Raw genomic sequence first — 12,320 nt, 5'->3', positions numbered from 1 at the left:
TCTAAATGCAGTTTATTAATGTATAAATCACAAAATACACTGCTGTTATTTATTTGAAGTGATTGGCGTATTGTTTCTCAAGAATGTACTGTAATATATACATATAGTATCATTAATTCAAATATAATGTATAAACAGTGTAGCATTATGAAAACATGTTCACTTGGTTGACGATTGTGAATGTTTGATTTGATAACTATTGATTAATTTTGTTACCTGTAGTCTTAAGTAAATAAGTACATAAATTAACTCTGATGGTGTCATGTTTTTATAATCCGGTGCTCATGGTTATCAACGTCAACTTCTGACTTTCTTTTCTCTTGTGAACCAACTGTTATAAATAACAGAAGTCCAAATAGACTTAATAGTGGAAGAAGTAGCGCTGTGTGTAGTACTTTCAACACCAACCACAGATTTAAAGCATATCAACATGCATTGTATACAACTCTGTATACAAACACATTTACTCAAGTACTGTACTGAAGTAAATGTTTGTGGTACCAGTTTCTACTACATTTCAGTGGAAAATATTGTTTAATACATTGTTTGATAACTTTAGTTACCTATTCCTACACAGACTTAGATTAATGACACAAAATAAAATCAATGAATACATTTTGTGTTGTATTTTTTAGCTGCAGTTGCGTACTTCCACCACCAGGGGGGGTCTCCTCGACTAACACTGCAAGTCGTCATCAAGGCAACCAGACTGTCATAGCAACCTCGCTGACGCTTAAAGAGAGGCACTTCCGGTAGGAACTGGATGGAAAAAGCGACAAACGGCATTTTTCAGCGTTTTAACTTGTAATTTAGCTTCAACGGGAGGACGCACCCTATTCTTCCACGTAGTGAAGCGGCTTCGAAACATCAACGGGTATGGTTGTCTTCGACTCTTATTGTGAAGGACTGAAAAACAGACTATTCTGAGCTCTCCCGACGTTATCAATGCATTCAACCAGGCCAAAGTCCTCCAAAGGGCGAAGCAGACCGGCTGTTAACGACTCTTCGTGTTCCGGTGACGCTGACAGACGCACACCGAGACCACCGGTCGTGTCTCCAGATGTTCCCGTGCACAGCAGGCCGGACAGAAACCTACGCTCCCAGTCACAACCCATAATGTGGCCGGCCAGCCAGCTCAGCCAGGATGGGGTTCTGCAGATGTCGCAACACGCCCCCGCAGCTCCACCGCAGTCCTTGAACAAGTACAAGGTTCTTCCGTCTATAGGTAGAAGGCAGTCAGATGTGAGTCTGCACAAAAACATGTCCAAGCTCAGCCTGTCTAGTGATGCTGTCCTGCAGCAGAGGCCCAGACACGAGGAGCCAGATCTCCCCAAAGTGAAGGATGTGACCCCCCAGACCAGCAGCTCCGAGGTGGACAAGAGGGCTGGGCCAAAGCCCCCTGACCCAGGACCTATAAGGGCCAAAGAAGCTGGCAGTTTGCTCCTGGCTATCCGAGCACCATGTGGTAGGAGGTTTCAGCAGCACTTTGAACCCACAGACACTCTGCTGACGGTGAGAGCCAGTGCAGAGCTCAGGTATGAAGCAGAGTACGGAGGGGCTTCCATCGAGACCATGGATGTGCCACGCAGGACCTTCACAGACATGGACATGAGCTTGGCCCAGTGTGGCATCTTGAACAGATCGCTGTTGTGCATCTCACAGAATGAAGGGTTCGGGGAGGACCAGTGAGCTTAAATGTTTTTTTTTTTAAGTTTTGCAGCTCGGGCTTTGTGGTGGTATTTAAAATCCCCCTCCGTGTGTTGCAGAGTTTGATGAAGTAGAAGCAACTTTGTGTCCAGCAGTTCAACGTTTGAGATATAAACAAAAAAATTAAATGAGGGAGAAGCAGCAGAGCCCATTTGTTTTTTTATTGATTTTATATGCAAAAGATAAATATATCTTTCAGGACGTTTGGGGCTTCATAAGTAGTAGATATGCTGTAAATGTGAATTTTTTTAAACTCATTTAGGTAATTTAACTTTTTTTGTTCCATATTGGACTAAAATTATTATTCTTAGACTCACTATTTGTAGACTATTACTAATTTTGTCTTAAAACATGTCTGGAGAGAATCTTTAAGTATTTTTTGGAGCTTTTGACGACAGAAAATTCAGAACAATTAGATTCACTAATGCATCTTTACTGGAAACTTGTTTTACTGCACGATTTCTCAGAATACTCACTAAAACGTATATATAACCAGTTGGCCTATGAGGACATTTAAAATGACAAGTATGTTCTATTCCAGTCAAGACAGTAGGTGATTAGTAAATTAACAAATGATCTGTCAGTTATTGATTTAAAGAAAATTGGATTAATTTGTTTATCTGGTATTTAATATGAAAGCATACGCGATACGAAATGCTGACAAATACAGCAACAAAATGGGTTGTTGCAATTATTCACACCTTTTCTTTTCTGATTGATGTTCTCATTTGCCAAATATGCTTTAATTCAGATGCAGAGGCACAGTACAGCCAATATATTTACTTTGAGCATAACTACTGCCCTGCTGTATAAACATAAATACTTGATCCTGTGACTGGTTGTTGATTTTACAGACTTGTATGTGTTGAGTCACTAGTTGAGATAAACCAACAGAAGATATTTTGACATGCTGCAGAAGGAAAAGCACAGGTGTAAATATTAAAATTAAGAACAAACAATGCCATCCTTGTTATTAGCAACACCTGTTGCTTTTCTCCAAGTGAAAATGGCCGCTGTGAAAAAGGTCATCAGCAACCAACCCTCAATGTGTTCTGAGAAAGAACTCCTTTTACATGTTTTCATACTGAATGGAGCCACAAATGATTTCTGGATGAAAGCTGTTCTTGATGAAGCGTAAAAGTACCACGACATGACGAATCAATCACCTGAATATATTGTATACTACCTGAAGAAAAATGTTTTCATTATATGTTTAATAAAAGATTCTGAGCAACATTCATTCTTTTCACCAATATAATGGTCTTGCTTGATACGATGTCTTTTCTCTGTATTGCTGAAGCTGTCGTGCAAAGAAAGCATTTCAACTGCAAGAAACGGAACAAGTTTAATATGCAACAGTAGTTATTTATTCTTTGTCCACACAAAAAGAGCAACAGCTCTGGCTTCACAGTCCCAACATCAAACTAAGGAAACTAAGCTACCGCTACCAGAAACAGGCATTTAAACCTTAAAATGCGTCATGTCACTCAAGGATATATATATATATATTTTTTTTTTTAGATCAGTCACATTCTTATATCTCTCTAATCCTACATGAATAATTCACTTTAGATGATCGAACGCAACACTGCAAACCGTGGACTGTAGTGTCGTCACCACCCTTCTTAAATGCTGTTGTAACAGCCAGTGGTTGGTTTATAGTCTCTGGTAGACCGCTTAAAGGTGACTTCAGTGATCAAAGTCGGACACATCAAATGAAAAAAACAAACGTCGGCACAACTTACCGCCGTGAAATAAGTTTGCATAGTGAACATTAGCACGCATCTCTCTTCTGTAAACAATAAACCCTGGAAAGAACTCAACAGTTGAGGTAACTGGTCCAACTGTTCCGGTGTTGCGTCATGCTCGTAGCACTTCAGCTCATCAGCTTCTCCATTTCTTCCAGATTGCTGGTGTCGAGCTTCGTGATGCTTCTGTCTGTGGGAGAAAGATAAGAGATAAAAGTCATGTTAGGATCCTTATATTTGCTGTTCTACGTGATTAAACTGGAAAGAAACAGGAAACGTACTGAAGTGCATCTCAATTTGGTTGATGATATCCATGCTGTGTTTGCTGTCGACCATATTAACCGCAAATCCTCTTCTGCCGAAGCGACCCGTGCGGCCGATCCGGTGGAGGTACGTCTCGTTGTCGGCATTCCCAGCCATGTCCACGGGGAGGTCAAAGTTCACCACAAGAGACACTTGTTCCACATCGATACCTGTAATCAACATAAACACTAATGAGCTGGAGACCTCAGAGCATAAAGATTGATTTATTATTTTATAAGCTCTCCCTCACCTCTGGAGCACACGTTTGTAGTCACGAGGACTTTCTCCTTGCCTTTCCGAAAGCGTTCGATGACGGCGGCTCTCTGCTCCACCGTCAGTTGCCCGCTCAGTAAGGACACCTGGTGCCCCTCTGCGATCAGGTTTGAAGCCAGCCAAGCAGCCATCTTCCGAGTCTAAAGAAAAAGCTAATCAGCTAAACATACTACGTCCTGTCAGGGGACATTTTTCCTGGAATTGGAAATATTAATTTGTGATAAATACACATGTTATCTGTCAAGTTTATCAAAATTCTCGACCCAATTAACAAATGGCATTTTATCTTAGGAGAGGAAGTAAGACGGCGCCTGGACAAGAGATGTGACCAGATCCTCTCTTTGAACCCGTTATGTGTATAGTGCAGCACGTTTAAACGTCATTCAATTTAAAAAAGGCTCCAATCCTCCAACATTTGGAGCAAGCTCAGGTTGCCAGATCTATTTAAGAATAAAGAGCTAAAACCAAAGCAAAGATCCTTTTGTAAATTGCCTACATGATCACTGTATATCCGACTCTCTCTAGTGCGCTAGAGTTGTAATCCAGATCTTTACGTTAATCATAATTAAGTGCGTACTAAGCAGGGTTAAAACAGCTGACTCACATGGCAGAAGATCATGGCCTGTGCGACGGTGAGGCTCCCGTACAGGTTACAGAGCGACGTGAACTTGTCCTCCTTCTCCCGACAGATCACATAGAACTGCTTGATGGTGTCCAGCGTCTCCTCTTCGCGTTTCAGCCGGATGATGTTGGGATCGGGAACCACCTGCTCTGCAAACCTCCACACAGAGTCCTCAAAGGTGGCAGAGAAGAGGAGCATCTGGCAGTCCTTCGTCAGCTGTCTGTGTTGACACAAAGAAAAGCAGGAAAAACATTGTGTCAAGAGGATTCGCGTTGACTTGACAAAGCTCTTTTATTCTCATCGTTGGTACGTTTCTCTGAGAGGAACCCACCTGTGGATCCGTATGCTCTGGTCCCGATGACCCTGCGTGGCGATCATCACGTCAGCCTCGTCCAGCACAAACATAGTGATCTTCTTGGGGTCGATAAGCTTGTACTTGGTGCACCAGTCGAGGACCGTGCCCGGTGTTCCAATGATAATCTGCTCCTGCAACTTGACGCCTCGCTCCACTGAACAGAAAGCAGAAATCTATGTGGTGACATAACCGACTCTGGCTCTCTATGGACATGAAATACCATTTTTGCCGCCATTTTGATCAGACGTAATTATAAATATGTTCAAAGTCTTACGTCTGTTTCCCCGGATACCGTAGGCCAGTTTCACATCGGGGCAGAATTCCCCCATCTGCTCGATTACGTGACCGATTTGCAGAGCGAGCTCGTATGTTGGCGATATGCAAAGGCACTGAAAGGACCAAACAGAATTTTAAATGTAGAGAGAATTTCAAAGTCTACAACTGAACGTCGACACCGGCTGTGCTCTGCAGATGTCATGTTGTGCTCACCTGAGTCCACTTATTCTCTGGGTTTACGTGGCTGAGCATGGCCAGAGAAAAAGCAGCAGTTTTACCCGTGCCAGACTGTGCCTGGGCGATCAGATTCTGAGTTCTGGAAGAGAGATACACACATATTATTATTATTATTATTATAATAAAGAAGGGTGTAACTGTTAAAGAGACATGTGAATCTATTGAGTTTATATGGTACCGTATGTGGTGCCTCAAGGTATCGTATTTCGTCATGTAATGTCGTAAAGTAACGGGCCAGACCCAGAGTTGGCGTGGGCATATGACTGTGGCATTGTGGGTCGTTTGCGAGCACAGAAGCAGAGAGGAGTGAACGACCCCAGATTAAATTGATTCTGCACGTGGTCCAAGAGGTGCACACGGTAAAGTGTTCATTTGTACATACATTTGTGTGTATTGTTGTTGACCTGCATTTACATGTGTTGCATTTTTTGAGATTGTAGTTTATGTCATTATTAATGTGCTAATATGTGCTTGCCTGTTTGGCAACGGACATTTGCCTGAGAGACTCCAAGAAGAGCTCGCAATTTATGTTAAAATGTTTGTTTATAGTTTTCACGGTGTGTGAGGTGCAGAGAGAGAGAGAGAGAGAGAGAGAGAGAGAGAGAGAGAGAGAGAGAGAGAGAGAGAGAGAGAGAGAGAGGCAAATAAAGTTCATCAAAGACATCAGTACGAAGCGTCGCCATTTTTGCTGGACCAGTGTAGCTACAAAGGGGATAAACCAGACAAACCTGATGTAATAGAAATGATAATATATTTGTATAACTAATGCAAGGACAATAGTTAGTCCATTTTAGAGCTTGCAACATCGGCAGAAAATGATTTAAACTATTTTGATAATTGCTTGTTTTCTAAGTAATTTCTCATCATCCCGAAAACTGGTCACCTCGAGCACCAGGTCTTTTTTTTAACAAGTTTCTTTTCAGTTCTGTTATATTTTACAGCCCAACAACTAAACAAGGAAATAATTAGTATTAATTGACAACAAAAATAATCAGTTACAGCCCTACTCCATTAACTTCATGCTAAATTAGCTTTTATGTGTTCTTATTATTGTTATAGTACAAGGATATGATAACTGTATATATACACAGTACTTTGAATTTACACTTTAGTCATTTGAATGTGCTAGAAATGGCACAAAAAAGGGAATTGTTGCTTCTTTTTTAAATTATGTTCTGACTTTTAATAGAGTTCAAAGAGTTTTGTTTTTAGAGAGACTTATTAATAATGTTCTGCCCCTTTACTTCTGGATGAAAGCTGGTTTCAGCACTGAGAATGAACTCACGGCTGTGCCAGCATCATGGGCAGAGCGCTCTCCTGGATCCTCGATGGTCTGTTGAACCCCATGTTGTACACGCCCTTCAGCAGTTCAGGTTTTCTATTGTTCCAAGTCAAAGGTAAGTGTTAGAGGGAGGGAAAACATACACAGGTATATCTGCTTTAAAGTCAAATTAACTGCCACGCTTACAGCCTCAACTCCTCAAAGGTCTTCACGGAGTACAGAGGAGACGTGGGGTCCTGCTGCAGGACCTCCACCTGGTTTCTGTTCCGCACCAGAGACCTGCGGATCAGTTTGTTCAACAGGGACTGTTCAGCCATGTCCACGATTCTACTCAAACCTCCATCTTCAGTCTTCTCCGGCTCAATGTTGCCTGCACAGGTGGAAACACCCCCCCCCCCCCAAAAAAAAAAAAAGTCAAGCACCACAACTAGGCGCTAAAATTAGGTCCTCGATATGTTAATAATAAAACATTTTTTTATTAAGTTACCATTTATGTCTCCTCTTATGTCTCGTGGACCATGCAGTCGGTCAACTTTCTTTGAGAAGTCCACCTGGTTAGAGAAAATGCATTATAAGCTGAACAAATGACGGAATGTGTGCTGCTAGGTAGCAAATTAGCTTAAGTGCTAATGAACGATGCGCACGTTGGCCCGTGTTTGGTGTTACTTTTTTTGAGCCGTTTGTCTCTTTTTAAACTCACCTGTATGGATGGAGCTGTAGCTTCTTGAACATCGACAGAAACTGCCCACGACTCTTCAGACATGTTTAAACGTTAACTGTGTGTTTCTTTCGAAACAGAACAACACTTCAATCAACAATCAAAAGTTTGATGTCAGCGTGAATGATGTGCGTCAAAAGTGAAGTGACGCCGTGCCAACGTGCCGTTGCTCCTGACCTGGACCAACCGCAACCCGCTGGACCACACCACGGATGCTGCCTTCAAACACATCGGAAATATCGAACTTTTCGAAAAAGATAGTCCGCCAGAACCAGCTAATCAAAGTGACAAATAGCCGGGTAATAGGACAGTACTGTTATTTTTAACGTCAGTTAATGTCAACCATAATTCCGTGGCATATCTTGTGTGGAAAGAAAACGTTTTAAGAATGATTTCATCCTTTATTGACGATTTAAGAATTACAGTTACGTTTCTGATTCCATATTTTTTGTATGTTAGCTATAAAATATGTCTAATTATTTTATGTTTTTATTTATGCAACTTTGAAACAAAAATGGCTCTGTTCACTTGTCTAAACAACGTAAAAGAAACACTTGAATCCATGTGATGTTCTATTTACGAAGTTTATAAATACTACTTGAAGGCACCGTAGTATGCCCACCCTGTTTATAATGAACCTGCTGACACATCAGATTATAGACAAAGAACTGCTACGTAATAAGTAAATGTACCAATTAAATGAAATATACTTAACGTAGCTCAATGATCAATAATCAACTAAAAAAACTAATAGCAATTCATTTTTCCCATTTAAAACTTCCTTTGTATATATGTCGTAAATATTACTCTATTAATGTAAATTGAAGTGTAGGGTGATTTAGTTTCTTCATAAAAGTCATTGTTGTAATCTTGATGTGTATCAATATGTATGAGTTTAAGTGTATTTTTAGGCCTAGTGTCATGTAAAGTATATTTAGAAAAGTAAGTAGGGTAATGACATTTCCATTTTTGATTACTCTGCATATTGTTTTTTAACTAATTTAATATAATTTTTTCTATAGTAACTTGAATTTAGATGTTTTTGAACTTTTTTTTAAAATTAATCGATTAATCGTTTTGTCTATAAAATGTCAAAAGGTAATAAAAAATATCCATCACAATTTGTCATCAAATAGCTTGTTTTGTTGGCCAACAGTCGAAAACCTAAAAATATTCAATTTACTATCACACAAGATGCAGCAGCAAGTTTTTCTGGACCTGGGGAATGTTTGGCATTTTTGCTTGAATCAATTCAGAAAAATAGTATAAAAAACATAAATCATAACTTCCTTTTCACCACATTAATTACCAACATGCTTGATTAGCTTGTGTTTGAAGAGGACACCGTCTCTCTGTTCAATGTAGAGCTGAGACCATTAGTAGACTAATTGTTGAGTCAATCTTCCAAGTAATGGTCTCTGGTTCCAGCTTATCTAATAGGATGATTTGCTTGTTTTCTTTGTCTTATGTGATCGCAAATTGAATTTATTTGAACAAGTTTATTACATCGCCTTGAGCTTTGACAATGCTCTACGTCAATTTTTAACTATTTCCAACAATTTACAGACCAAATAATAAATCAAGAAAATAATCTTTAGCTGCAGCCCCATTGTGTTACTATTTGTTACATAAAAATATACTTTTAATCTTGAATTTGCCTTGAACCCTTCTACCATTTGGTTGTGATGAGACAAAGAGAAAGTGAAACATTTCAGATGATGTGTGTGTGTGTTTGTGTGTGTGTGTGTGGGTGTGTGTGTGTGTGTGTGTGTGTGTATGTGTGTGTGTGTGTGTGTGTGTGTGTGTGTGTGTGTGTGTGTGTGTGTGTGTGTGTGTGTGACCGCATTGGAGAGGTTGAGAAACAGATAGACAATGAGGGAAGCAGAGAGGGGGGGGGAACCTGGTTTTATTGGCTGCAAGTTAATTCAATTTGGAGGCGGATGCTGAGTTTCAGATAACCCACCCACACCCACACACACACTCACAAACACACAGACACACCATCTACATTTTCACGACTCCGAAAATGACTCGATACAGACAACATATTAATTGTCATGGTAACCTCTCAAGAAAAACAGATGGATATAACTAAGTGATCACAAAACATATAGAGGCAGCCAAGCACCCACGCTGGATTTGAAACATTCAGGGCTTTTCCAATCACACCCGAGAGAGGAAGAGAGAGAGATTATAGGGGATATAGGGAGACATGTATTGCCCCACCCCACCCACCTATCTGTCCCTCCGAGCCTTTCTTTTCACTCTCCTGGTGTTACGGTATACCACACAAATACTCAGATCCTCGGATATTATAAAGGATACCTGAATGTTTCCGGTTGTTATCGATGTCAGGGAGGGCTGCTCGAGTGAGTGGGTGGTGCTGATGCTTTGAATGGGAAGGGGGATGTTTATTGGAATAACTGGACCCTCTGTCTCAGCCCTTCTCTCTCTCTGTCGGTCTCTCTCTCTCTGTCTCTCTCTCTCTGTCTCTCTCTGTCTGTCTGTCTCTCTCTCTCTCTCTCTCTCTCTCTCTCTCTCTCTCTCTCTTCTCTCTCTCTCTCTCTCTTTCTCTCTCTCTCTCTCTCTCAAAGCCCTCCAAATCCAGCATCCACGGGGAGGAGGAGGATGAAGAGGAGGAGGCGGAGAATAAATGAAACTGTTTTTGCAACCACATGTTGCTGTGCTTGATTGAACTGCTGCAAACAGCCTCTGGGCTCCCTACCTTTCCTTTCTTTGCAGTGTACATCCAACTAACGATGTGGCCGCTGTATCTGTAGTTTCTACCACCTGTGGCAGCACTCCTATTCCCTCTTCGCCACAGAGCGAGAACAAAAAAAGGGGAGCTGAGAGAGGTCGGAGAGGAGGGGGATATCTTTCATGATAAGTGGACTTCTGACAGAGAGAGATCCTTGCTGCATACCCAGTTGACACAAATGAAAGGTAAGATAATGAGTCTGATGCTGTGATCATATCAGATGCATTTTAATGTCGCAGTGTGTCTCTCTGATGATGCATATATTAAACATCCCTGTCATTTGTTTGAAAGGAAGAAAAGGTTGGCCAGTCAGATGATTAAAACTAACAGATGCATCTTGATTTACAGTGTAAACAGATATACCAGACACTGTGTTTCAACAGGTGGTTACCACAGCATCTGCTCTCTGTTTTGACACTAATGAGTGCGGAGAAGTGTGGCAACGCTGACAGGAAATGTTAAGAGTTGACGGTTTGGTGGTCTTTTAGCAAACCCCAGGAGGGTGGCAGGGTGATTCATGTGATGGAGCCAACCAGGAGGGAGGCATCCTGGGACTGCCACAAATTATTATAGAGCTGAAAGAGCGTAAACAAAGGGACACCTTGGAAAAACACCTGTCATGCAGCTCATGGAAATGTGTTTTTTTGTTAAAGCTTAATATTAACTTATTCAGAATTTTAATTCACATCACCTTTTGTACATCACATTTATTGTTGTTCAGTGTCTGTATCTCATCACTTATGTTGTCATATTTTTAGCATTGGGATAGTTTGCAGTGCAGCAGCCTGTATGAAGGGACAAAGGGATGTGTACCTCTTTGCTTCTCAATCTGGGGTTGACCGGACACATGATGGCACTGTCGAGACAGACAACTAAATAGACTGTAATTACATCAGCAGGACCTTTTCCTCACCATGAATAACCATGTCGTGTCTAAATGTTGGTTTATTAACTAAGATCGTTTGGTTTGAGAAAGGCTGATTGAAGTTTTATTGATTCTAAAGGACCGCCTGTGTGGCGAGGGAGTGTGAAAGTTGTGTCTTTGGAGATTAGTTGAACCTGTTTAAATTTCCCAAGTGAATGTGATTGTGTGTGAAGGAAAGAGATGGCTTAGTGTTTTAATTGCAATCAGTCTCAGCATCATAAATAAAGACATTAAAACTGGTCAGTCTGCAGCCTTAGCAAGCAAGCAGAGCTGTCTCTATGGAAATTGCTTTCGTCATAACACTTCCTATCAAGCCCGTGTGTTGGGGCTCTGGTCGTGCAGCAGACACAGACCCTTGACAGCACATCAGATTGCTGGGTGGAGGAGACGACGTTAACAATGAAGCACGGCCCAGAAGCAACAGATAATTTTATTGTATAACTTACTTGCTTCATTCCTCCTCAATGATATCTGAAGATTCCTTTTTTCTTCACCTCACATGACACTGAATATTGCTTTTGTTTCTCTCTCCTGTTACATTGTTGGTGTGTTGTAATGATGATATGATCCTAAATTAGTTTTATTGCTGTGACCTTTATCCCAAATGCTCACTCGTTCTAAAGGCTCTTTGGTTTTATATCACACCCTTGAAGATTAATGAGCTTGTAATATCTATAGAACCCGCTGCACTGAATTGTGATCTAGAAAGCTGCTTTCATCTAGTTATATAGTCTGTAATGAGGTCTTGCTGTGTGTTTGATCTTCATGCTTGGTAACAAGATCCTTGCAGACCCTTTACATCCTGGACACAACCAAACTTCTACCTCTGGTACGTGAAAAACAACCAGACACAAGAACAGTTTCTTCCCACAGGCCGTCACTCTGATGCACACTCATGCCCAATAACATCCACAGCTCCCATTATAGATTGTAATTTTACTGTTTTTAACGCACAGAATTCTTATATGTAGATATCATCTGCCACTGTTAATACAAAACCTGCACACCATATATATATATATATATATATCTATGTACATAGTGTCCATAACCCTCCAGCCCTCTTGTTTGTTCAGCTTTGTTGGCTGTATATTTCTGTGTCGGTAAATTGAGAGC

General features: G+C 40.9%; 2 protein-coding genes across 2 annotated transcripts; one reads left to right on the top strand and one right to left on the bottom strand.

Annotated features, from left to right (window-relative positions):
• Positions 1–392: 392 nt before the first annotated feature.
• Positions 393–2,947, top strand: ubxn10 (UBX domain protein 10). Its single transcript, XM_076097997.1, has one exon. The coding sequence runs from the start codon at positions 946–948 to the stop codon at positions 1,687–1,689; it is 744 nt and encodes a 247-aa protein (XP_075954112.1). The 5' UTR covers positions 393–945; the 3' UTR covers positions 1,690–2,947.
• Positions 2,948–3,033: 86 nt separating this feature from the next.
• Positions 3,034–7,664, bottom strand: ddx19a (DEAD-box helicase 19a). The gene is made up of 11 exons (XM_076091630.1): positions 7,504–7,664; positions 7,291–7,354; positions 6,990–7,173; positions 6,807–6,899; positions 5,498–5,600; positions 5,283–5,397; positions 4,985–5,162; positions 4,636–4,873; positions 4,009–4,171; positions 3,737–3,928; positions 3,034–3,645 (listed from the first exon to the last, which is right to left on the bottom strand). Exons 1-11 carry the CDS (start codon positions 7,564–7,566, stop codon positions 3,584–3,586), a joined length of 1,455 nt encoding a protein of 484 aa, XP_075947745.1. The 5' UTR covers positions 7,567–7,664; the 3' UTR covers positions 3,034–3,583.
• Between the last annotated feature and the right edge of the window lie 4,656 nt (positions 7,665–12,320).

This window comes from Anarhichas minor, unplaced genomic scaffold (genome assembly GCF_050575085.1).
Source record: "Anarhichas minor isolate MPS153535 unplaced genomic scaffold, ASM5057508v1 ptg000003l, whole genome shotgun sequence".
In the NCBI taxonomy this organism is placed as follows: Eukaryota; Metazoa; Chordata; class Actinopteri; order Perciformes; family Anarhichadidae; genus Anarhichas; species Anarhichas minor.
The sequence above is the reverse complement of the archived record's forward strand: the minus strand, read 5'-3'. Positions and strand labels throughout refer to the sequence as shown.

Coding starts and splice junctions, on each gene's coding strand:
- ddx19a (XM_076091630.1), bottom strand. CDS start 7,566: ATGTCTGAAGAGTCGTGGGCAGTTTCTGTCGATGTTCAAGAAGCTACA. Junction 5,398..5,497: donor CAGAGAATAAGTGGACTCAG/GTGAGCACAACA, acceptor TGGTCCTTTCAG/TGCCTTTGCATATCGCCAAC. Junction 4,874..4,984: donor CAGAGCATACGGATCCACAG/GTGGGTTCCTCT, acceptor GTGTCAACACAG/ACAGCTGACGAAGGACTGCC.
- ubxn10 (XM_076097997.1), top strand. CDS start 946: ATGCATTCAACCAGGCCAAAGTCCTCCAAAGGGCGAAGCAGACCGGCT.